The sequence below is a fragment of the Chanodichthys erythropterus genome, chromosome 13, assembly GCF_024489055.1.
Source record: "Chanodichthys erythropterus isolate Z2021 chromosome 13, ASM2448905v1, whole genome shotgun sequence".
Lineage (NCBI taxonomy): Eukaryota > Metazoa > Chordata > Actinopteri > Cypriniformes > Xenocyprididae > Chanodichthys > Chanodichthys erythropterus.
In genome coordinates this window covers 24,400,809-24,427,283 of record NC_090233.1, presented here as the reverse complement: position 1 = coordinate 24,427,283, position 26,475 = coordinate 24,400,809, and the positions used below count along the sequence as shown (strand labels likewise).

Sequence of the window (26,475 nt, the reverse complement as noted above, 5' to 3'; positions counted from 1 at the left end):
TCTCGTTTGGGGACTTTGGGAAATGATGAGGTCGTTCACACCATCTCCTTTTCTTTCACTCTTAGAGGAATGCAATAATAATAAGACAGTGAAATCCTGATTATCTGTAACAGTCCTGCCGGCTATAAAACGCAGGATTTTAAAATGCTCGATTCATTGAGCATCCCCAGCCACCTTCCCAAGCGTGTGAGACACACACTCTCCACTCGGCTCAGGGAGTAATTGACTCTGGTTTGGTATCACACGCTCATTGCTAATTTGGAGGCCTGTCTTATCATATTACTAGTGAGAATAAGGGGCCTCCCAGCGTCCACCCCCTCTTTTTCCTTTAAGGTTACACTGCAACAAAATAGCTACAGCAGTCATTATTAATGAAGGTGCGGAAGAATTCATTTCTTATTTATGAGAAGCTAACCAACTGGCAAGGCTTCTGACGGCCCTATTAATGATCTTTAGTGGGCCTCGGGCGGATTCTGCTTGGCCAAATTCACTGTTTTCTTCCTCTCTGTCCATCTCTGATCAACCCCCTCAGCAGCACACAGAGGGAGGTGCTAATTTGTATGGAGGATTTAGACGTAACAGAGGGGGAGGAGGGACAAAACTCGAGGGAAAGGACCGTTGATCAGGCTCAGCACCGGTGGAGGGAGGCAGACAAATAACAAATGACAGGTCTGTGATTAAATCAAAGCTGCAGCCGTAAGTGTTGAAGTATCAGCCTGTCACTAGCAATCTAGAGCTGGTTACGCCGCTTCCCCCCCCCCCCCATCTCTACAGCCTACACTCTATCTTTACCCATAATGCTCCTCCATTGTGCACGTATCTCTCTCTCTCTCTCTTACACACTCACAAACATATACAGCAATTTATTTGTGGTCAGCCTTTTATGCTACTTCTAAAATTCACAGGTTAGAATATAACCTGAGGTCAAACACCAAATCCTAACCCTTACATACCCCAAAGGATGATTATGTTGAAACAAAAATGTGGTCTACTCCTCCGAGATGACGTATTACTGGTATATTTAGGGCTCAATAATAAGGACTGTCCAATGGCCCGGGGCCAGCGTGAACGACACTCGGGACAGTAGACAGAAATGTCACTTGCCCGATTGGGCATCCATCCATCCATCGACAACGTGAAAGAAAACTCAATTCTGTACTCGCACGCTGTTTGATAAGTTTTGTGTGTGCAAACACCCAGAGTGTGCACCCAGAAACATGGGTCACAACAAAAACAATAACTAGGCCTATTTTATTTTATTTAATTATTAATTACTTTTTTGTGGTGGGGCCAGTGAAAAATTTGTTAGGGCAAATAAAAGTTTCAACCACTGGCATGGCCAGGCCAATAGGAAAAAAAAAAATCCTTAGCATTGATATAAAGGCTGCATTTATTTGATAACAAATACAGTACAATTACTTTTACAATTTTAAATTACTCATTTCTATTTTAATTTATTTTAAAATTTGTTTCTGTGATGGCAAGGCTGAATTTTCACTTAAGCAAAACATGGTCAGGTCAAAGTGTCTGAATAATTTTTGGTTCCAAATTTTTATTCTATGGTACTATAGTTTTATTCTATAGTTTAGGTTCTATAGTTTATATGAATGAAATGTTCAAGGTGTCAATAAATGTTGGTTTTTTTTTTTTCGTATTTATAATAAGAAATATTTATTGAGCAGCAAATCATCATATTAGAATGATTTCTGAAAGATCATGTGATTATCTATGTATGTATGTATGTATGTATGTATGTATGTGTATATGTATGTAATATATATTATATATATATATGTATGTAATATATATATATATATATATATATATATATATATATATATATATATATATATATATATATATATATATATGCCCTGGACTATGCAAAAAAAAGCTAGTTGTAATGATACTATGGTACAGCCATGACTTTGTCCACTGAATAAGCATTAGTGTTATATGGCTGGTGCAATGGAAATGTCCATTATAAGAGGTTTTACAATAATTACATACATATAATTTATAAAATGACCATGAAAGCAAAAAGGTTTTGGGAATTGTTTTGGTGCTACGTTTTCAGATACCAGTACAGGGAACAGCAGCGGGCGTAATCATATTGATGGGAAGTAGATATATGTACAGGAATTTATTAAATGAAATGAAATCAAGTGCTTGCTGGTGGAAAATAGTAGCATCAGCCAAATATCCAACTTCTCATTTCATAAAAGGCCACTGAGTGAATTCAGAATAAGACATTTACTTCATGCACATAGTCCAGGGCTTCTCATGCGACCATAATACCCTGAGGGCCCAGAGGCTTATATGTCCTCTACACTGACCCAGAGAAAGCTGGGACTGCCGCACAACAGGGAGATTGTCTGTAGCTCGAGATATGCATCAATACCAGTGGCCCACAGCCAGACTGAACATATCTCAAAGAATCTGAGATGGCGCCCTGGGTAAACGGCAGTGCATTTGGTATGGCAGACAATAAAGGGCATTATGTTAGCACTTGCTGTCCCATTATAGCAAATTCATTATGAAGTCTGTTTCACTCAAATACCTAAACATCTAATACTCAAGTACTGTTAAGACAATACTGTAAGTCCTGCTTTATACTGAGCAACAGCACACCGGTTGGTGTTTTTTTCCTGAAATCCTATAATATATAGCCACATAATGATTTTTATAATTGGGTTGTAGCGAGAACCTTGCAAAATTGGCCAATTACACACCCAAAATGTTGTAGAACTGTTAAACACTTGTCAGGGACTGTAATTTCAGCCTACTTTATTTCAAAGTTAAAACGCTATTGCGACAGAACATTATGCCAAAGATAAAAGGCTAAAAGGTTTTTACACCCTCTAAAGAGAGCATTCAATTTGTAAATTCAAAACAAATGATTACCAAGGTGTTTCAGTTCTTCTAAAAAGTCTGAGAATTTGAAGGTTCAGAACATATTCTTCAATTCACGGACTGATGCACCTGGGTATTTTTATAACAACTGAAAAATTATTTTGTTAGTTAACCTTCATATAGTAATACTGACATAAATTGTTTTGGTGCTATGTTTTCAGAAACCAGCACACAAGAGAAGTAGATGCATGTCCACAGGAATTTATAAAATGAAATGGAATGAAATCAAGTGCTTGCAGGTGAAAAATAGTAGCATCAGCCCAATATCTTAATATCCAGCTTCTCGTTTCATAAAAGGCCACCAAGTGAATTCAGAATAATACATTTACTTTATGCATCTAAAATACACCAGAGCCAGTCATTTGGAAAATATGACATGTGCATGACAGACTGTTGGTTTGATCGACCTGACCATGAGGCACAACCTTTATATATACCAGCCTTTACAGATATCACAAGGGTCACCAGCACAGGGTCTTCTTGCCTATCAGACTCCATCAAAGCATTTTACACTAAAGCGCTCTATGTACTTACTATTAACCCTGAGGCATGATTGGGGGGGGGGGGGGTTTAACAAGGAGAGACACTGTTCCAGAAACATCTAATATTTACAGCCGGGGTAATAACCAGCATAGTGGAGAAAAATAAAAAACAATAACACACATACACGACTGCACAATCAGACAATGGAGGCTTACTGTGGATGTGTGTGCAGTGGAGAGGAAGTGACCTTATGAAACAATCTGTCTGAATTGCAGTTGCTCATCGTAATGTTATGGGTCCCTGAACTGGAAAAAGATTTAAAAGACATTTAAACCTGATGGACCAGTGAGAACATACTGAACAGTGATTTTAAATGCAATAACATGGACTGTGCAGCTGTAATGTCTTACGTGTCCTTTTCTACCCTTAACATTACATCATAAAAAGTGCTCCAGTGATATATCACCGTAACCACAAAACAAACAAAACAGCAGCCATATTCTATTGGCAATAAAGCCTGTATCAAACTTATATTGTAATATGGCATAATGTGAATACTAAATGAAAAAGACAATACAATGTGTACAGAGTTTTGGTAAAACATGTGAAAACTATTTTTACGCAAATAATAGAGGAAATATTATATATCGCCGCTGTTGGTCGGAAACCTCGCATCTCCAAAAATGCACTTTTCAGGAAATGGAAAAAAAAAAAAGACAACAACTGTCTTTTAAAAAAAAAATTATTAAACACTGTGTTGTCAAAGTTTTTTTATATATGGTCAGAAACTCGCATGTGTCATAATATTATTCACATTTTACCAAAATCAAGCTCAAATGGAGTTACAAGGATTTTGACCAGCAAATTTCTGAGAATATCAGACATGTGTGTTTTGTTTGTCATTAGAACGGCCACATCTGAGGTAGTAAGTGCATCACATTACGTCTTCTTCAACTTACAGGTTATGAAGTTTATTGTAGTTATGTGGGTGCTGGAAAGCTACCCGTCAAGAAAGGTTGCCGAGCCGGGATTCGGACCTTGGTTACCCAAAGTGCAACCACGCTAAATGTCACAGCTCTGCCCACGAGGCTATCGGCTCCGACACTTATTTTATTCTAAGCTTGCACAAATGGTCACATGAATGTATTCATTTTCCCTCATTATATACAATTTCATCATGGGAGTCCTTTCTGTGGCACATTTCACTCTGTGTCCCGTGGTAGAAAATTACTGTGCATTCATCTTTCCTGTTGTGTTGTACTAATGCTCTTCCTGCTCTTTGCCTGCACTTCCTAAAAGTGCATGGATCCAACGACTCATCAAGTACTGCATTAGTTCTGAGTGCACTCTGAGTTTCATCTCGGTTTCATTCACTCATTTTCTTTTCTCACTCACTAACACACAAACGTGATAAATAACTCATGTTATAGCCCTCAAAACTCTCTTCTATTACCCCTTCTCCATTCATTTTACAGTCCCAGAAGCCTTCATGTGTCCTGTGCTTCAGACACTCTCTGCTCTGGGAACGAAAAGTCCCCTTTGGGCTTTGCATGAAGGTAAAATGGATGGAGAAAATGGAGGGAGGAATTGATGGGGGAATTTCAGGCCTGGTGGGCTTTGAACATCAAAAATCTTTCAAAACTCATCCACCATTCCCTCTTCTCTATCCTCAGCAGGAAAAACAAAAAACAAAAGGATAGCTACAATAGGAGAAGTGCACAGAGGCATCTGTGGTAAAGGCATCACGTCCTGTCTCTGTCAAATTATAACACATCCAATAACTCGATCCTTTCTCACAGTTACAAATTAGTCCATTAAGCTGTCGGCACCAAACAGAAGAGGGGACGGATTTTGAGGAATACAAAGACAAATTGTCTGCTGTTATTCAATGTCCTGTCAGCCGTAACAGCACTTATTGATGATGATCTGGCTGAGCTAGCTTAAGGGATATGACAGAATAAATATCAATGTTCAGCAGTGGTCAGGGTCGACAATAACTCTGGATAAAGTAGATTTCCAATGAGATTTATAGACACACTACACGGACCTTAGAGGTGCACTGAGTAATTTTTACTTACGTTTTACTTAGGAAGGTCTACAATACCTGGAGAAAGCTATCCAGCACTTGTAAAACCTCACTGATATAATTCTGAAATCTTAAATGACAAATGAGACACCCTACGGTCTTCGTGGACTTCGCAATCACGTGCACATGGCGGCCACTGTTAGTCCACAAGACTAACAAGTGCATGTGAAGTGTGCCATTTGGAACAGGGCCAGACCCCCTGTTAATTCATATATTTCTAACAGATGAAATCCGCCTCTCTGCTGCCCCCACCAGCTCTGGAGCATGTATGCTCTTTAAGAGTACATTCAAATTTACTTTCTCTCAAAATTGTCAAAGTTTGAGTTTAACGTTCAACTGAAATAAATAGCTTAAAGGAGTCATGGCATGAACATTTAAGTAACAAAGCTCGAAAGATGGCTTGTTTGGACGTTGTGGGATCTGTGACATCGCACGGGCAAAAATATTTGCATATGATTGCCTCAAGATCAAGACATCATTGAGCATTTTTACATTATTGCACCAAAGGTCTACACCAGACATGAGCGTTGTGCTGCATCAAAACCAAATAAAATCCATTATAATCACTGATGCTGTCTACACTGGATACAATATGTAGATGCTTATTCAATTTCTTAAAATGGATTATTTCAGACAGGGCCAGAATGAGGGTTGAAAATAATCATTTTTGCAAACATATGACACTGTTATAAGTGAACCTCGAAGAACTTATTAAAATAATAAAAAAAAAATCCATGTCATGACCCCTTTAAACATTTGAAAGAAAAATAAAGAGAACAAAACAGCTTGTTATATGCCTCCTGATGTAAATGTACATCATTTTCAACATTTTTCAAAAATGCTATTCATCTCTTTATAAGTAAAACCTTTTTAAGATGAAACTGGAAAATGTGGAATGAAAACTAACCTTAGAGCACCCTTAAAGTAAAGCATCTATAAAATGACGACAAATTATGTACTTTTTTCTTTTGTTGAGACAAATATGTGTCCTTGTTTTAAGTCTTCCAGTATTAAATGCATAAAAACATGAATGCATTTATTTTTACCTTTGTTGGCACCACATTTGACTCTTTCAGCTTAAACACTGACAGCACAAAAGCACTCAGTAAGAATTTAATATTAACTCAACACCCACATAACTAGAATTTGAGGAGCCACTCTGCTCTTTATAAAGTGTAAAACGTACAGTCTTACAGATTAAATATCTGTAATCTAATCATCAACAAAGAGGACATTCACTACAAGTCAAAATGCATAGTTTCTCTCTACACAAATTTCTCTGCCAGAGCCATGTGTCTGTTTTAGTCTCTGATCAGTAACTAGGAGAGAGAGCTGCATGTATCTGATTAATCACCCTAGTTCCTCGCTTCACTTCAGGAAGTGCCGGCAACTAATGAAATCATGCAGGAATTAAGTTGTTGAGGAGCTAAACATTGCTGCTTGGCTCATCATAACAAGCCTGAAAAGAAGGACTCCCCCAAACAAAACCTCCTCTGCTTCATCCTCCTGCTCTTCCGTATTCCATCTCCAAAACCAAGCCAACAACAGCTTTCATCCGAGACATTCAAAAAGCCCAAGTGAAAAGCCTAAAATGGAAAAAAAACTGTGTTGGACGCTAGGATTGAGGATTCAAGGCCTGTGGGAAGGAAAGGAGGAGACTGGAGGGAGGTGGACAGGAGTGTGGGCTGGGCTTAACAAGCCAGGATCTCGTAGATTTAAAGGCGCTTCTAAAAATTTATGGAAGCGTGTTTGGACAGAGGCCATAGCGAACAGCTTGGCCAGCTGAGCGGCAGTGCAGCGGGACGCCTAATAAGCCCCGCGCAATTTTTCACCCCATATTTTATCAATAAAAAAGCAGTTAAAAAAACCCACCGCGGACGCAGCTCTGCGCCGTCCACCATCTGGAGCTGCCTTTCATTCTCTAATCCTGCCGTCATTAAAACGTTTCTTGGCAGTTTGAGGCTCGTTCCCCGTGTGCAGATGTGGAGCGAATCTTCAGATGCTCTCTTGATCAAAGAGCTCTCAAGTCTACACCAGACAGAGAAAACTTACCGCCTTCTGGCTACCGCAGGCCAAGCTGGAGTTACCGCTAACATTATTTATTTATTTACAAAGTTATTTATTTATCCCCGCACTCCCACATGAGCACAGGTCAGCGCAGAATGCCGGCCTCCTCATCTCTGCTTCTGTAGGCCATAACAGTGTTCTTTCATTACGTTTTCTGTGATTCACTGACATTGTTCTAAATCCGAGGCCCCCTGGATCTGCATTGAGCGGAAAAGCACTCATTTATATACATCATCCTTTGAGACAAAAAGCCTCAAACTGCAGTTTCCCCATCCAGAATATGTACTCTTAAAGGATTAGTCCACTTTTAAATAAACTTTTCCTGATAATTTACTCACCCCCATGTCATCCAAGATGTTCATGTCTTTCTTTTGTCAGTCAAAAAGAAATTAAGGTTTTTGAGGAAAACACTCCAGGATTGAATGGAACGAAAGCGGCGCCAGTTTCGTTTTTTCCGTAAGTAGAATAGGGAAGGCATAGGACATTCAGTGTAAGCGTTTTGAAGAATGCGGAAACGGGAAGTATGTTCAAGTTGATATTTTATGTTTATAAAGCATAAACAGTTGTATTGTTTTTTTTAAATGACCAATAGTTTCACTAGATAGGACTCTTATTCCTCGCCTGGTATTGTTTAAAGCCCTTTGAAGCTGCAATGAAACTGTCATTTGGACCTTCAACCATTTGGAGGCCACTGAAGTCCACTATAAGGAGAATAATCCTGGAATGTTTTCATCAAAAACCTTAATTTCTTTTCGACTGACGAAAGAAAGACATGAACATCTTGGATGACATTTGGGGGGGTGAGTAAATTATCAGAAAAATTTTATTTAAAAGTGGACTAATCCTTTAACCCTGACATCAAAATGACTAAAATACATGCCACAACATCAGCAATTCAATTAACAAACTGACAAAGGCTACATTTATTAGACCAAAAATACAGTTAAAAACTGTTCACTCTATTCCAGTTTGTTTTATTGGATACCCTCAAAAAGCATTTTTACACAAACACACGGAAGCAAATGTGAGGGCGTGGCCAATGCACTGCCAATAGAGTGCTGCAGGGATGATTGAGAAATGAGTTATCATTTTAGCACTTCCCATTCCACTGTCCCAAAGTCAAGAGTTTATTGGTTAAATGCCTGAAATAAGGTCTGTGGTTATTTTACACAATTCTAACTAAAACTTTAAGGAAAATGTGTTTTCCTTTTGTTTGTTTGTTTTAAAATAAAGACTGAAAGAGTTGTTGGAAGCTTAGTGGTGGTGAAGTTGAAGTCCAAGTATGGTGTTGTTCATTTATAGCCTACATTTAGTTGTTTATTTCTATATTTTATGCTTTGAAATTCATAAAAGTTGTTTTAAATAGTGAATATTATCATGATGAATAAACCGTGTACAAACATAAACATTTGTTGGTGTCAGAGCTTATTTTCTGCCAAAAGCCAATGGAAATACCCTGTTGGCTTTTTGCTGATGGAACTAGGGTAATGCTAACTGGGTTGGCCTACAAAAATAGGCTTTGTCATCACTACTGCACTCTCGATTTAGTCTGGTACTAACTAGTCTCAGCCTCAGATGTCATGCAAACAGACTGTTGGCATTTTCAAAAGTATGTTAAGTTTGCAGCACCATTGCTGCCGTAAACTTGCACAACAATCTTGAATGAACAATTTATTAGATGCACGCTGGTCTGTTATCATAGGGACCTCGACTTTTTTTGCATGCCCCAAAGCATGATGCGGAACAAAATGAACTGTGATTGGCTGCTTTACATGTCCTTCAGATGTCCTCTTTGGTGGTCCTTGGCCAATAGAAGACCTTTTGCCTTATTCCGACTTTCTGGCTATGCAAGACTAAGCGCTAACTGACTACAGTACTCAAGGGGGCGAATTTAAACCAAATGTGTAATTATTCTGGCAAGTTCTTGTTCTGCCGTAACAGTAGTTGACATTAAAAAAATATACAACATGTAGTGTTGCGAAATGAATTGAGATCTGACACATTTGGAACACAAAGCATGAAAATGAGGTTGCGTAGTAAGAAACATCTATTTTTACACACTTGAATAGAGTGTTTTTATGTGGGCCTAACCAGTTCCTATCCATCAGTGCTTTCTCTAGTTTGTAAAAATGTCCATTTTGCTTACTAGAAAAACAAAAATGCATAATACAATACTGTTATAAAACAATGACAGGGCATTTTTATGCCAGTAGGTCCAAACTGACAGAACTAGCACTGGGTTGCAACTTAGCATCATGGCCTTATGGGGCATCAGGGTTGAGGGTGGGCGTTGATGGAGCTCCCCTAAAGCTACTGACGCATATCACACTCATTTGGCAGCCATCCCTCCGTCCATGGGCTTGCATATTCCGGCTGTCAAGGCCATGTGTTAGCTTTCCTACGATCCTCTGCCAGGCGTCTCCCAATGCCCCTCTACAGCAACACCACGGGTGCTCTGACTGTAGCAGGTTTCTGCTAATGAAGTCAAATTAATTTAATCGAGGCCCCATCTAACCTATCTGTGCTGCCAGCAGGGAGGTGGGGTTAATGCCAGTCTGCTGCTGATTTCGCTCCAGAACAACCCTGTCAGAACTCATAAGAGTTAGCGCACGCTGCTAAGTGTGCTAAAATGCAGACGCTATCTAGCATATGAAAGTAAATTACACAAATGAAGTTGCAGTATGTTAGGGCTCCTCTGAACTATAATAAAAGCACAGTGAGACACGGGCTGCCTTAAGTTATAAAACAGCCCAGACTATAACCAAGCCATTAAAAGCTGCTAAAAAAGGAAAATCTGGCAAATGAGCGCTAGTGACTAGCATCGTTAGGACTTGCTTCCCTTTACCCCCTGTGCCTCAAAAGCCTCTATAAAGTTTTATGTGGGCCTCCTTGATACAATAATTATTTTTTCCTGTAATCTTTCAAGGCCTGCAACCTTTTCCCCTCAGTGGAACGGATCAAAGCGGGCTCTATTATTTTCATGAGGGACTCAATCGCTGTATCCAAACTATAATTGAAAGCAGTCGGGCTTGTGTGTTTTGGTCGTCATCTCGGAACGCTTTCTCCCTAGAGGGTTTCCTCTTTCTGCATACATCATCAACATACCTGTAGTTCAGAAAAAAACGAGCACATTCTGGGTTTTGAAATTTTATACATTGGAGAGTATAAATTTTAATTAGATTGGTTATATATTATATTTTATATATGGCTTTTCACTGTGTATAAAGTGACAGTGACAAACTCCTCATGTGAAGACAAAGATGCATTTCACAAACTACACAGGTTTCTATATATAATTATTATATTATGCATAGTATATTAAAGATATCAGATAGATAACATTTTTAATTTTAATATATTGTTTAATATTCACACATAAATATTATTTAATATATCATAAATATGATATACAGTATATTTAATGTTGATTTATGGATGAACTCTCTCTTTAAGAATATGACTTTCCACATATAATGTTCCACATATAGAGTGACAAAGATTAACGTACAAAAATATGTTCCTTTTCAATTCCAGTTTTACCAAAAATCATCAGAGCAAATAAGCACCCCTTGTGAAGACTACAAAGATACGTTTTACAAACTGCAAAGGGTTCTACGTTCAACTGAAATGTGTACGATCTTTCCATAGAAAGTCTCATCTCACACAGGGTGCATTACAATCAATGACATGGGCTAATAGTCGCAGTGAGCCCTTCTGCGAGTTGCCTCTGATTGTCTGTGTCATTTCTTGGAAGAGAAGTGAAACCTCAGCTCATGTAAAACTTCTCCAGACAAGCCCTGGCTGGGACAAATCTTGGTTTTCAAGCTCCAGTTGGAAACACAAAGCACTGGCAACAAGCTGCGAGTAGTTAACGTCCGCCAATGTTTATTGAATAAGAGGCACTTAAGCATCATGTTTATGCACGATCAGAAATACTCCAGTCTGACACATGTGCGCACACACACACACACACACACACACACACACACACACACACACACACACACACACACACACACACACACACACACACACACACACACACACACACACACACACACACACACACACACACACACACACACACACCAAATGTTTTCTCAGCAGACAACATCTGCATCCAATATGGACTCAATTTTAGTTTTATTACTGATGTGGAAAAATGTTTATAGCGCTTGGCTTGTTATTCACACACTGTTCCTTGCAAAAGGACTGGGTAGATTGCCACGACAATCCACCTTTCAAAGCACACATTAACATGCTCAGATTGCAGGAAACACCTGACTTTGATCCACAGTTTTGTTCAAAAAAGGATAACAGACACCTAGAATTAGGACAGAAAACCACAAGAGCTGTAACCAAGTATCCCAGAAACCAATGCACTAGCACTGATTACTATTATGCCTGATGTTACAATTTGCTTAATTTGGTTGTTCTGAATTTGCCCAGCGAATTGCAGTTTACATGGAAGTTTGGTCTAGAAGGTTTCAGAAGAACTGAATCGAATTGGGTTCGAAACAAGCAATTGAACCATGTGTGAAAACACCCTAAACACAATCATAAGCAGGCTGTTCATAATTTCCACTAACTAATTCTCTTTTCAGACAATACCTTGAGCACCCGTTCCACTCCAACAATAATTCACATCGTGATTACGTTTGGCCTCACTCAACTTCTCTCCGATGCCAGAATAAACAGACAATATAATAAGCACTATTTCACAAGTGTATGTCAAAGTGAATGTGTCCTTGCCAGCCATCTATGATGTGTATTTGTGGAGACATCGTTTCAGCGGTGATGCTTTAATGAGGTTGGCGTCAAGCCCTACAGGACATATTACTCTTTCATAGTCAAGTCAAAAACATGAACGCAGTTAAACATTCTGTAATTATTCCCTCACCTTCATGTTGTTCCAAACCCGTATGCTGCTACTTATTCCGTGGAACACACATGTAGAAATCTGAAGAACATTCATCCAGCTCTTTTCCAAAAAAATCATAGTGACCACAGCTGTCAAACTCCAAAAATGACAAAAACCACAGTAAAGAAACCACAGAAGTTGGCCATATGACTCATGCGTTATTTTACAAGTCGTCTGAAGTCATACAATACCAATATGTGTAGAATAGACCAAAGGGGACACTTCAGCTCTCAAATCTCATTCTCCAATATTTGAATTGGTGCGCTCATCATCATTTAAACAGCAAAAAAACAATTACGTGTGGCATCAATGATGTCAAACATGGTGCAATGCATCTAAAGAATGTTTTGATTGTACATAAGATTTATGAGCTTATGAATGGAAATATTTGATGAATAATTTGAATTTCAACTTGTTCAGGAATTATATGGCTTGTAATATAGTGCACATGTCATATGGACAAATTTTATGATATTTATAAGATGTTTTTGGTGCACGACAGCCTGTGGACACGGCTTATTTACATTGTGTGGAAAAGAGCAGTATGAACGTGCTGTAAAACATCTCCATTTGTATTCTATGGAAGGATGAAAGAGTTTGAAACGACTGATGAATGTGAATGAAAGTAATTTCCATTTTTGGGTAAACTGCTCCTCTAAGCCTTAAATGTTCCCATTTGCATGTCAAAGTAAATCAAATGCATGCACTTTTTCTTAAAAATTGTAAAAAAAAAAAAAAAAAAGCTAAAAGTCCCATAGTCACCATCCTTTCAAATAGAAACGTATTCAAATTCAATTTTGGCTAATATCTCTGCTTCCATCCTCATGCATATTAGTAGCACCGCAAAATAGCGAGGAAAACATGGACCAGACATAACTCTTGACATTCAAAGAAAACATTCTCTCAAACTGAAGAAGAGAACATTGGACGCAATCATAATATAAATAAATTAGAAAGAAAACCTCATCCATGCTTTAGCGGTTCGAAGAGAGGTAACGTTATGATGCCATTAAGAGAAAGAAAGAGAAATAAAGTAAGAGAAACAGAGAGAGAGAGAGAGAGAGAGAGAAATTATAGGCAAGTGAGGGAAACCAGTGAGCTGAAGAAAGCTAGAGAAGATAGAGAATGAAAGCCATGCTGGACAGAAGAAAAATGGCATCTCCATATTAAAGTGTGTGTCGAATGTGTCAGTTATAATTTCACGCCGCCCGCGGGGAAGAGAATTAAACCCGTCTGTGCCAGTGTGATCTCATTCACCCTCCGTTCCGACTGCATGCTGAATCCCAGGCTGATGGTGGAATATTGCAGGCAAATTGGTTTTAAATGAAAGCTAGCGTCCTAACCGGCGTTCGGCCTCCCTCTCCTCAGCCCTTCCCCAGGTGCACTTAATCTAATTTCATTAAAGAGATGAGGAGCGATGATTGCTTGTGTCGAAACATTAAGCCGCTCCATCTTCACCTCCATAAAAAAACTATTAGAGGCCTGTCAGCAAGCCTGTGGGTGGCCTGTTTATGACTGAATATGAGAAAAGGAGGACGAGAGGAGAGATAGAAAAGACAGCTGAGAAGGGTCTAGGGGTAGAGGGTACATTACAGATCATTAGTTCCCTCAGATCATCGAAACGATGCGGAGAGGAAAACAGAGCTAAAAAAGGGGCAGGGAAATAATTTGTCAGGGAGAAAGATTGTAGAAAGTGGCAGAGGTGTACTGATATATAGTAGGTACGTGTGCAGACTAGTCTGAAAAGGCATGTGACGTATATGGATGAAAATCGCAAAAACATGTCTGGGTTACATTTTAAATTGAAAAAAAAAAAAAAAAAAAAAATGTGATCCATTTTGCATTGATAAATGAAGCCTTTTTGTGGCCAATACATTTTTTGCAATGTGATAATATTGTGTAAATTAAGCATAATATTTTTTGACAAATTCTAATCACTATACAGTAATTCTGTACTTTTTTTTTTAGATAAACTAATACAATTATGTATTTAAGTGATTACATTTATTTGATTATGTATTTAAATCAGCATAAAAGCATAACTACTACCATGATAAAAAAAAAATAAAAAATAAATTACATATTAACTTTTTTTTTTTTTTGCATTACTAAAATAAAAAACTGAAATAAAATAATAAAAATTATGTCAATAATAATAAAAATAATAAAGCCTATGCAATAATCTCAGTGATCCTACAAATTGCTTCAGATTTTAAATCTGAACGTAATCGCATGTATGAAGGAATACAAAAGTACCTTAAAGGATTAGTTCACTTTAAAATGAAAAATTACCCCAAGCTTTACTCACCCTCAAGCCATCCTAGGTGTATATGACTTTCTTCTTTCTGATGAACACAATCTGAGATATATTAATAAATATCCTGATGCATCCAAGCTTTATAAAGGCATTGAGTGCGACCAATGAGTCTGAGCTGAATAAAGTGCCTCCATCCATCATAAACATACTCCACATGGCTCCGGGGGGGTTAATAAAGGCCTTCTGAAATGAAGCGATGTGTTTGTTTAAAAAAAAAAATCCATATTTAACAAGTTATTTAAAAGAAAAAAAAAAAAAACACGGAACTGGTAACATTAGTTACAGTTTTCCGTAAGTTGTATATGTAGCTTAAGCTTGAACTTCGGGAGTTTTACACTTTCTCCGTAAGTTTAATATGGAAGATGGTCTGGCGGAAGCTAGATATTTTATTTCATTAAATATGGATTTTTTTTTTTTACACAAATGCATCGTTTCGTTTCAGAGGGCTTTTATAAATATGGATGCATCAAGATATGTATTTATATATCTCCGATTGTGTTCATAAGAAAGTAGAAAGTCATATACACCTAGGATGGCTTGAAGGTGAGGGAATCTTGGGGTAATATTCATTTGAAAGTGAACTAATCCTTTAAAATAACACAGTATAAATCACAACAGTTAGACCGCTGTTTACTCAACATGCTCAAATTTAGCATGCTAACATATGTAATAACTCACACATTAGCAGTAAGCAAGCTGATGTACATGATATCACTTAACTTAATCTAGTAGTTCCATTACATGGGTCATCATGAGAAATCACATTTTCCTCGATTTGAGATAAAACAGCTTGATGTACTACAAAAACACGGCAGCATTCAGATCTCAAATGCCTGCTAGCATGGCGATTCCATGTAAGACTGTTTAGGTAAAGGAGTTAATAAAAACGGGTGGGTTTTAAAAAGCAGTGGCCCATCAAATTGGGGCCAACACAAAGATAAAAGCCAAGCGTGTGGCGCTAATGCTTCCAGTGTCACACTGAACCACATGATATTTGACAGGACAAATAGCTTGAATTGAGAGATGGAGAAGGGTTAGGCTGTCAATAAAGACAGTAATGCTCGTCAGCTGCAAAGCCCTTCACTTAAAGGGGAAAAATGTCTGTGTTTGCCTGAAGTGGCTGAAATGGCTGGGTGTGTTATGTGACATGCTGTCACACTGATGTAACGGGCAGAGATACAAGAGGAATGAAATAACAGAAATCTCTTTAAGCTGCCCAACACAATAGACAGTTTTCAGTGTACACCTGTCAGGTAAGATAGAATCACACCTGACAGCTCTGTTCCTGAGTCATGCAACTATGGGAAATCTGTGACAATGCAGCTACCGGACTGAATGGATTGTGTTATGGTTTAAATGCCAATCCAGATGCTTTTCATACGTTTTTTCTTACGTCTAACTGCAGAACTAAACTATATTTTAAGATGCTTCATTTTAAATGATTAATTTGAACTGAAAGCATTTGAATCATAACCAATGTAATTGAATGGCAATTGAAAATCGATTCCAATTCTGGAATCAGATACTTAAAGGGGATAGTTCACCCAAAAATTGCTTAAATTTCTGTCATTAATTACTCACCCTCGTGTTGTTCCACACCCGTAAGACCTTCGTTCATCTTCAGAACACAAATTAAGATATTTTTGATAAATCAAGAGGTTTCTGATCCCCCATAGAAAGCAACGCAAGTACCACATTCAAGGTCCAGAAAGGTAGTAAAGACACTGATAAAATAGTCCACGTGACTACAGTGGTTCAACCTTAATGTTATGAAGCAGTGAGAATACTTTTTATGCGCAAAAACAAAACAAAAATAACGACTTTATTCAACAATTTCTTCTCTTCCCTGGAACTAACTGGAAAATGAAAAGTGGATATTAGAATCAACTATTAGAACAGTTAGCCAAAAGTCCACAGCCTAAATGTCATCCGTGGAAAAGGAAGTAATGTTGTAGAAAGAACAACTGATTAAAAATGACAAATACTTTCTATGGAAAAACACGCACAGATAAAATTCACAATAAGAAACATGCATTAGGCAATTATGCAAATGTTGACTTTAAGATACTACATTATAAGACTTAACATACTAATATATGCTAAAAATCGGCTTAAAATATTGAGAAATACTGGTGGCATGAAAATGAATCCAGATAAAAGGTTGAATCACATCAGCTGGGTTCTTTATCAAAGTCTAATCTTTCTTTACAGAAACCTTTAAAAGAAATCATTTCCTTTAGAAACAAACACAAAAACAGCTGTCAGCCAATTCAAAACAGGAAATGATTGTTCAAAAAAAGGCAGAACAATGAAAACCAAAATCATACAATACTGTTTAGGAATACAAATATAAAATGCATCTAGTTCCAAAACTTTTGGCCACAACTGTTTATGTAATTTCAAGGATGTATCTCGTCCTCAGGCAGTATCATCTGTCATGCACCACGCGTGCTGTTTTCTTTGAACGAGTCGTGATGTCTTTGCTAATAAGTGGACTCGATCTACACATGAAGCAATTTTATTCAAATCAGCCCAACTGATTACGCCCCTCCAGCGCACCTGCAGGCTGTTTTATAATGTAGTAATGTGTAAAAATGCCATGAGAGAGAATGTTCTTGCTGCAACTGTTCAAAGAAGCTATTGTTCAAGGGAGGACACCTGTTACTATTCAACAGGAGGGAAAGATTAATGCTTTAGATTAGATTTAATGTATGTAATTACAAATAACAGTGTTTAGTCTTTTCTTTATTCAAAGCAATTACAAAAGACTGATTTTTGAAGTGGTAAATCTTGCTTGTGCTCATTGTTTAAGATGGATAAACGCACAGAAAAACACCTTCGAGCCATTCACCTGCGCACCTGGACATAAACACCACCACAACCATTGCTCAGCTTCTCAATACCCTCTAACCACCTCTTACCTACTATTATCTCCAGCTCAAGCTCTCAGAAAAAAAGACAAGAAATCGACTTGATGCATTCTTTCTAAGGAACACAAACTCTCTCTGACTCTGAACTCTACAATTGCTTCCACATGTTCTTCTCACTGATGCAAAAAAATCTTTTTCTGCATTTAGCATGGACAGAATTGCCCTCCGCTAAAACCAAAAACTGAAATCAGTAACAGAGAGCAAGTTCTACTAAAATCAACAGAAAATCTGTTTCCATACTTGCATACATACAGTACAGCAGGCATTACATACAACACACTTTAAGGGGATCTACTTTTTACAGGATATAAAATAAGTCTCTGATGTCCTTAAGAGTGTGTATGTGAAGTCTTAGCTCAAAATACCCCACAGATCATTTTTATAGCATGTTAAAATTGCTTTTTGGGGTAAGCAAAAACACCCCTTTTTTTTGTGTCCCTTTAAATGCAAATGAGCCACTGCTGCTGGCCCCCTTTCAAGTGGGCAGAGCTTATGCAAAGTTCAACAAAACAGGACAATCTCACGCACTGAAAATGTCATAAACTGTCAGTAGCAGTGTGCAGCCTTATATGTTTGAACCCGAGTCGATCAATGATGCCTGCAGAGCCAGATAATATATGCTACACGGAGACAGAACAGGTATAGTTAAGTTTAATTATAGTTATAACTTATGTTGTCAACTTGCTTTTATCTACTATTAGTACAAGGCTTTTGTAGTGGACCCCGTCCGAATGATGGCTAACACTTTACTGATGAGTTTTATGAAGTTTATTGTACATCACACAAAAGATGAAGCGTCCATTTTCACTGAAAATCACTGTGTGCTGAATAAAACACAGTACAAGAAGTGCGCATTAAAGTCTTATCCATAAACTCTCTCTCTCCCTTGCATTATCATCACCATACACAGCAAATTACACAAAAACACTTGTTGCAACTAACAGTAAAGAAATGTATACAGACCTTGGGCCCTATAATACACCCGGCGCAATGCGACGCAAGTGTGTTTGCTAGTTTGCGTCCGGCGCCGTTCGCGTTTTCCCGTTCAGCGCCAAGTCCTTAAATTAGTAAATGCATTTGCGCCAGTTTGTGCGGCCATGGGCGTGCTGGTCTAAAAATAGACTGCGCCATAGACCAACTCAAACCTGGTCTAAAGTCTAAAGTCAATGGCGCAATATTTTTTTGTTAGAGCGCGTTGGTAGAAACTGCGCCTCTGGGCGCGTCCACAGTGCGCGTTGACTTTGCTTATTACACACATGGATGCGCATCACACAAACATGCCAAATATTAAAAACAAAAGGATTACAGTGTAAAAGAATATTATTGTGTAGGCTACATAAATATAAAAATGTAATGATGAATAGTCATTACGTGTATTAGAATTAGTGAATTTTCAATTCAGCCTATTACTACTTATAATGATGAACGAAATTGGCTAATTAATTGAACAATCGTGCAATACACACACATATATATTAACTCATCGAGCGGAGCTATTTGAAAGCCTGCATCCAACGCAGACGACTGAAAGATTGACTGGCCACTTAACAGGTAATTTCAGCAAAACATCACTCGTTGAACTCCTCAGTTGAATTGGTGTGTTTAATAAGTCAGTGTATTTTATAATGTTACGTATTTTCGAATTGTTCAGCCAAATGGAGTACCTGCTCGGGAAGCTTTGGTGGATTCCTGCTTGTCCCGTAGATGATCTTTAACTTCGCGCACGAGCAGATCGGTTTCTTTGCTTGAAAAGCGTTCAGCTTTTCCGCCAATAAATTCTGCCATGTAAATAGCAATTCGGGAAAGGGAATGGGAGATGACATTCTGATTGGTTTATTGAACTTTACGCCCATTACTCATTAAGAGAATAGGGACAACCCTTTCAAAAATGCGCCCCGGCGCATGGACAGTTTTTCCATCGTTAAAATAGCAAAAGTGGATTTGGACACGCCCTGAGTGCACCTGTGCCGTGCGCTTTACACCACACCGACACCGATACTTTTTGTACGCCAAAAAACAAAAACAAAAAAAACAAAATAATGACTTTTCAACAATATCTATATGGGCCGATTTCAAAACACTGCTGCATGAAGCTTCTGAGCTTTATGAATCTTTTATTTATAATTAGTGATTCAGATCTCCTATCAAGTGGCTAAACTGCTGAAATCACATGACTTTGGCGCTCTGATTCACTGATTTGATTCGTAAAGCTCTGAAGCAGTGTTTTGAAATCGGCACATATAGATATCGTTGAAAAGTCGTTAATTTGCTTTTTTGGCGTACAAAAAGTATTATTGTCGCTTTATAATATTAAGATAGAACCACTGAACTCACATTTCAAATATGTTTTTAGTACCTTTATGGACGTTAAGAGTTTGAATGGCTTTGCTCTCAATAGAGGCCTCACTGAGCCATCAGATTTCATCAACAATATCTTAATTTGAAGATGAACAAAGGTCTTACGGCTGTAAAACGACATGAGGGTAAGTAATAAATGAGATTATTTTCATTTTTGGGTCAACTAACCCTTTAATAAACTGGTAAACTTTAAATCCGTAAAACAACTCTGACGAACTTTAATAAAGCGCCTGCCATACTGCCATAACCAGTATTGCTCCGGAGACTATAAGCTGGATCACAAACAGTTTGTACTGATCCATCCTTGAGTAACAGCTTTTTAGCAAAACCTGTGTTTTGTACTATCCCTTTGTACTGACCTTCATTCACAAAGCAGTAAAATGATTTGCGCAGACAAACGAATTTAGGTATATGGAGGTGCATGTAACAACAATGTGTTTTATTAATGTAATGTATCTGTGCACATATTCGATCTGCAAAGTTTCAAAGCTCATAGTCTTCCACAAAGTGATTTATTCTATCTAACAGAGAACACAGATCCAGACCTGCCTGGAAATCAGAGGTTATGATTTATTTATATAGCTGTTCCCTAGCAGTAAAACCCAAAAGTTTGTTTATGTACAGCGCATTTTACAGAGTACAGCTTCCTGAACCTGAAGGAGAACAACGCCAGCTATATACAAAGACTATACTTACACTGGATCTGCTTGATCATCTGCATTTTCAGAATCTGACTCGAACTGCTATGATTAAACCGACGACATTATTAACTGTGTGTTTACAAATGCTTTAGAAGCCTTGAAAGCTGAAGCTCACGATTTGTCCAATCACAATGCACTGGGTCAGCTGGCCAATCAGAGCACTCTGAGCTTTTTGTAAAGAGGGGCCTTGTAGAAATCAGCAGACAGACTGGGAATAGAGGAGCTGCAATAATGTACAATATGTTTTTTTTGGAACATTAAGCATGTTAACCTATTTTATTACACCCAATAAACAAAATAATGAACGTTTAAAATAGCATCATATGAGCCCTTTAAGTGTGTAAAATAAGGCACAGTGTTAGAAAACTGCAGAAACAGTTGATCTCAATAGGCCAGAACTATGAGGATCAACAGAGAATTATCAAAATAAAAACACTGTACGTCTCAAACTCGGCTTCTCTATATCTCTATTTTCTCTCTTTCTTTGCCCTAGATCTGTAATGATCAGTTCAAATGCCTAGAACAAAAACAAACAAACACATAACTTGTGACCAATAAGATGCATCCACGATATTATCATCTAGAATTTGATGAAATGGGCTTGTTGAGAGAATGAGACCCACAGAGAAACAAAGAAAGTAAAAGAACCCAAAATAAGTGTGGAATACCCCATTTCTCTTTTCTCTGAAGCCTACTAGTGTTAAAAGAATAGCAGGTTCTAAAAGTCCCTCTCTTCATCGTGTCAAATCCAAAGAGGTTTTCTCTTACCATCTGCCTCAATGAGGAGAGAGATAAAAGCCTATTGACTAGCGTGAGCTGCGGTTAATGCAAATTGCTGCTCGCTATCAATGTATTATTTATAGAGCACGCCGGAGACGTTTTCCACTGAACTGGGAGCTTGGCTTACAGGAGATTAGTTATGCTATCACATTCATTTAGTAGGGAGTAATTGCTTAACTGCAGGGGAATTAACACGTGTTACACTTCCACTGGAGCTACATGCTGTTTATATGGGTGACAGACATATTAGGGTTATCAATATTAAAAGATAAACAAGCGCTAAAGGTGCTGGGAAAAAAACATTGCACCGGAAAAAGATCTGCCAACTTACAAACCGCTAACCAAATCTTGAAAGCATTCGTGACCAGAGCCCATTTGAATAACAAATTAGACATAATGGTATAATCTGACAACTATCTATCCATCACTATATGTCTGTAGCGGTTGTTTATTTTGCAAATAATATGCAAATATAACACCGTGTCTGGAGCTTGTGGAAAGCTTGTGTGGATGTTAGAGAACCTGCAAATTCAGATGAAACCGGTACTGTAATTTAATGTCCGTTGACACGATCATATATCACATTATAAAACCAGAGATAAAACTGTCCAGCAAATTGTATTTTTTTTTTTTTTTTTTTTTTTTTTTTTTACAAATAAACATCTACTATCAAGGTCATGGTCAATGTATGATAGCAATTTCACCCTGGTAACTCATTTCTAATTGGTTATATCAACGGTTTTGCAACGTCTCCCCTACAATAGTTGTTAGAAAGTAAAAAGAAAATGTCTTTATACCATCGTTCAGAAACAGGACAAGGAGACATGAAATACTAAATATTATAAGAATTACAATTACTTGAGCTAACAAAAGACACTTTTCCCTTCATATTTAGAAGGTGCTTACCTCTTTTAGTGAAGTTCACAATAGTTCTTCCTGTCTATAATTAACTAGCACAAACATCAAGACAGGTGACTACTTTTCTTTTCTAGTTCAAACAACTTCAGAGCAGTTGAATTGACACACCAAACACAACTACACCTCACAGAAAGCTTAAAACACGTCTGCAATAAGTGTACTCGCTCTCTATCACACTGTGTTTCCCTTTGTATCCCTGTAATATGCAAATAATCAACAATCACAAGACTGGCAGCCATTTTCTGTCATCTACACACATACACAAACACACATGCACACAGACGACAGCCTTTCATACCATAAACTCCAAAATCATTCTTACTCGCCCCACGATGGGTTAGGTAAACAGGCGCACACACAAACACTCATGAAAAGAAGTCTTACCTTGTCATCGATGTCACTCTCGCTGTCACACTGTAAGGAGATAGTGAGAAGAAAAAGATATGAGAGAATTATTCATTCATTCTCCGACCTCATTATCGGTTCAGGTATGATTTTTACGGCTCCTCTTTTTTTTTTCATTCTTTCAGTGACACCTTTCAACAAAAATGGAGGTGATGAAGGGGATAAAGTGTTACATTTGAAAGAGGCTGCCATGGTTTAAGAGTGAGGCACCATAAAATCCAACTTTTCCATCGGTTTTTCAGTTCAATGTATGATAATAGATAGTAAGGTAAGGGGAAATTATTCGTATATGGACGAAATGCTTTCAAATTACTGGGAAAAGAATGTGAAAGCTACTTGACAGCCTGCCAAGTGCTGAGACGAAAATGTAAAACTTAAAAAGTGAATTTCACATCTTAAATTGTCTCATACATATGGTGCACAACTACAGCGTTTAGTGGAACATTTTTAGGAGATTCTTATATACAAATTTTCTAATATATACACACAAATGATTTTGCTATAAATGATTTTGCATTGGCTCAAAGTTTGGCCAATGATGTGTCCTGATCCCATTGCCATCCTTGATATTTTCCTCTTACCCTGTACTATCTTTGTCAAATACAGAGGCAAAAAGTGCATTCAAACGGTCTTGAAAGTTGCAAAGAATAAAATAACTTCACCCAAGAAATTTTCTACTGAAGAAATGTCACAGAATTACTCTATCCTAATCAAAGTTAATATGTGGTGCTACAAAGCTAGTTAAGAGAAAGGTGAAGGGTGCAGGGTAGAGGCTTTATGAAGTACTTAAACTAATCTACAAGGGACAGTGTAGCACAGAAACTGGCCACCAGTACAAACTTTAAAACATCTAAAAAAATCAAATTAGGATACACAGTCTCCCTCTCTCCATGTTATAAAATACCCTCTACAACACTTAGCAGGCGCTGGAGTGCCGTATTCCTCCATAAATTTTTCATGCCAGGCCATTATTGCACACTCTTGCGCTTCTAGCCTTTCATTTGAACGAGTGGTGGAGGACATTTCGGGTCTCGCGGCATAAATGGACTGCAATTATGCATATGCAAATGAGCAATTACAAGCCATTTGCACTTAAAGGACTGATCACAACCACTCACTTTTGTTTTCTTAATGAGGATCTGAAGTTTCTCGTCCTAAAATGAGAATTTTCCATTCAGTCTTCTTTATTCTCCTTTTAGAATATGATTGTTTGTTTACATCTGCGTTCGCATGTATTCATTATTGAGGGATATTCACGAGCGTACGGTCTATCGGTAAACACGACTCCAAGTCTTCCCAACCAGCTGGTCAATTAACTGTTGAAAACTAAATCAAGGCTGTGGGTGATGGAAGTGTGGTTTGCTCAGTATGTTTTACTGTTGTGTAAGACAATCATACAATTGTACAAAAATATATATCTCCGCAAATATCCAGTGAACAAAAATGATGTATGCTCAATATACACATACTTAATTATAACAATACGTCACATTAGCAAAATTTTGGTAAAATGTTGCAAGCAAAAATGTCTGTTGTAGCGATGCAAGTTTTTGTAACCAACTTAAAGGGTTAGTTCACCCAAAAATGAAAGTTCTGTCATTAAGTCCTCAAATCTTTGTTCATCTTCGGAACAGAAATTAAGATATTTTTGATGAAATCCAAAAGGTTTCTGAACCACACATAGACAGCAAGGTCATTGCATCTTTCAAGGCCCAGAAAGGTAGTAAAGACATAGTTAAAATAGTCCATGTGACTACAGAGATTTAACTTAATGTTATGAACTGACAAGAATACTTTTTGTGTGCAAAAACAAAACAAACACAACAACTTTACTCAACAATTTCTTCTCTTCCCTGTCAGTCTCTCTTGGAAGTCAATGGGTCCCATCAACTGTTTAGTTACCAACAATTCTTCAAAATATCATCTTCTGTGTTCAGCAGAAGAAAGTAAATCATACAGGTTTGGAAAAACTTGAGGGTGAGTAAATGATGACAATTTTCATTTTTGGGTGAAATTTCCTTTAAAGTCCCTGTAAAGTCAATTCTGAGAATTCTTTCTAAACACTTTATAAATGTTACAAATGTACTGCTCAAACAGATTACAAAGACTGAGAATTGTGTAATGATTAAATGTAAAGTTAGAGCGTTAAACAGTTTTTCACCAAGTCTCTGTTCAGGATTTTTTGGGCGGAGCTAAAACGGGGGTCTGATGACACACTGGGGCCCCCGAGCATAGCCCTGCCCCTAACACTATATAACTGTCAATGATGCACCAAGCGTGGCGCCACCCCTAATGCTACAGCGCTCAATCTCGAGTGTCATTACCGTTAGTTATAGAGCCCTTTGCACATTTAGCTAGTAATGCCTTCGTTACGCAAATGCATATTACATGTTGGTTATATACAATATAGCTCGGTCTCCTTGTTTAAATTTCCTAAAACGATGATATGAAGGATTCTAAAGTGATCGTTCAACCGATGATATGATATGGAGCCGGACAGAGTCTCTCCCGTCCGAGCCTTCATCCTCCCGTCTCGCGGCTCCGTCATCTGTCGACTCGACAACAGTCTGCAGTACGTGCCCACCAATGAATATTTGTTGCCGTATGTGCTTATGTTATAAAAAGTAGGTAGTCCACAGTAACAGTAAAATTTGCAACCCTCTAACGTGATACTTTTTATATGCATCAGTACGTTTGACTCAGTCAGTTGATGAGATTGTAGCTCTCGCGAGTGGGTGTGGTTTCAGCGCCGACTGTGTACATGTCCCCAGCGTTTGAGAGCAGAGAGCGCTGCCTATTTATTTTGAGACTTTGATGACTTATTTCATTTACTTTCAGATTTTTTTTTTTTAATCATTCAAATTTGGCTGGGTGGTTAATAACATTTTTCTGCGGTATGACAAACTCAGAACACATGCTTTAAAATGACTTTACAGGGACTTTAAGGCTATCATAATCATACTAAAAGCCAAAAAAACTTTTGATTACTTTGATAAACTTGATTACATGGGGACTTTAAATTAACATGAACGAACAAGTCGTATTTTAGTACTGACTAATGTTTACAAAGACTAATAAATGCTGTAACAAATGTAGCTCATTGTTAGTTAATGTTAATGCATTAACTAATGTTAACCAATGAAACTTTACTGTAAAGTGTTACTAAATAAATAAATAAATAATCACTATTGCCTCCAATCTGGCAAACATTTGGCCATCTTTACATTCAAATCTATAGAGGACACAAAGAAATGACTGGGGAGAAAGAGACGAGGTAAAGAACATCTCTGCCTTTGGCTGTTGAAGCCCATTATCCCTTGTATTCACAATATGTTTTAAACAATAAAACCATCAAGAGCATAGACAAACGTTGAACTCAGTTTCTACCAATAACGACCGGTCCTCCTCAAACCAGCAGACTCATAAACAGACTGTCCGTGGCTTAATTTGTTTGTGCGTGTGTAGAGTTTTTGTATGCAGAGACTACGCTCAACGCTCATCCTCCCACACAGGGTTTTGCCACACACTTTCCTATAGCTAGCATGAAAATAAAGATTAGACAAAAACTGCAGCCAGGGACAGGAAAACTCTCAGAG

At 37.9% G+C, this 26,475-nt stretch overlaps 1 protein-coding gene across 17 annotated transcripts in view; it reads right to left on the bottom strand.

The window, feature by feature from the left end:
- Window positions 1-26,475, bottom strand: part of fbrsl1 (fibrosin-like 1) — a 330,862-nt gene that overhangs the window by 83,785 nt on the left and 220,602 nt on the right. For 16 of the 17 annotated variants that reach the window (XM_067405643.1, XM_067405645.1, XM_067405647.1 and 13 more), the window contains one exon: window positions 22,859-22,888. The exons of the other annotated variant lie outside the window; for it this stretch is intronic. In XM_067405643.1, coding sequence (XP_067261744.1) covers window positions 22,859-22,888 — 30 coding nt within the window. The remainder of the gene's footprint in view (window positions 1-22,858; window positions 22,889-26,475) is intronic. 17 annotated transcript variants of the gene reach the window in all.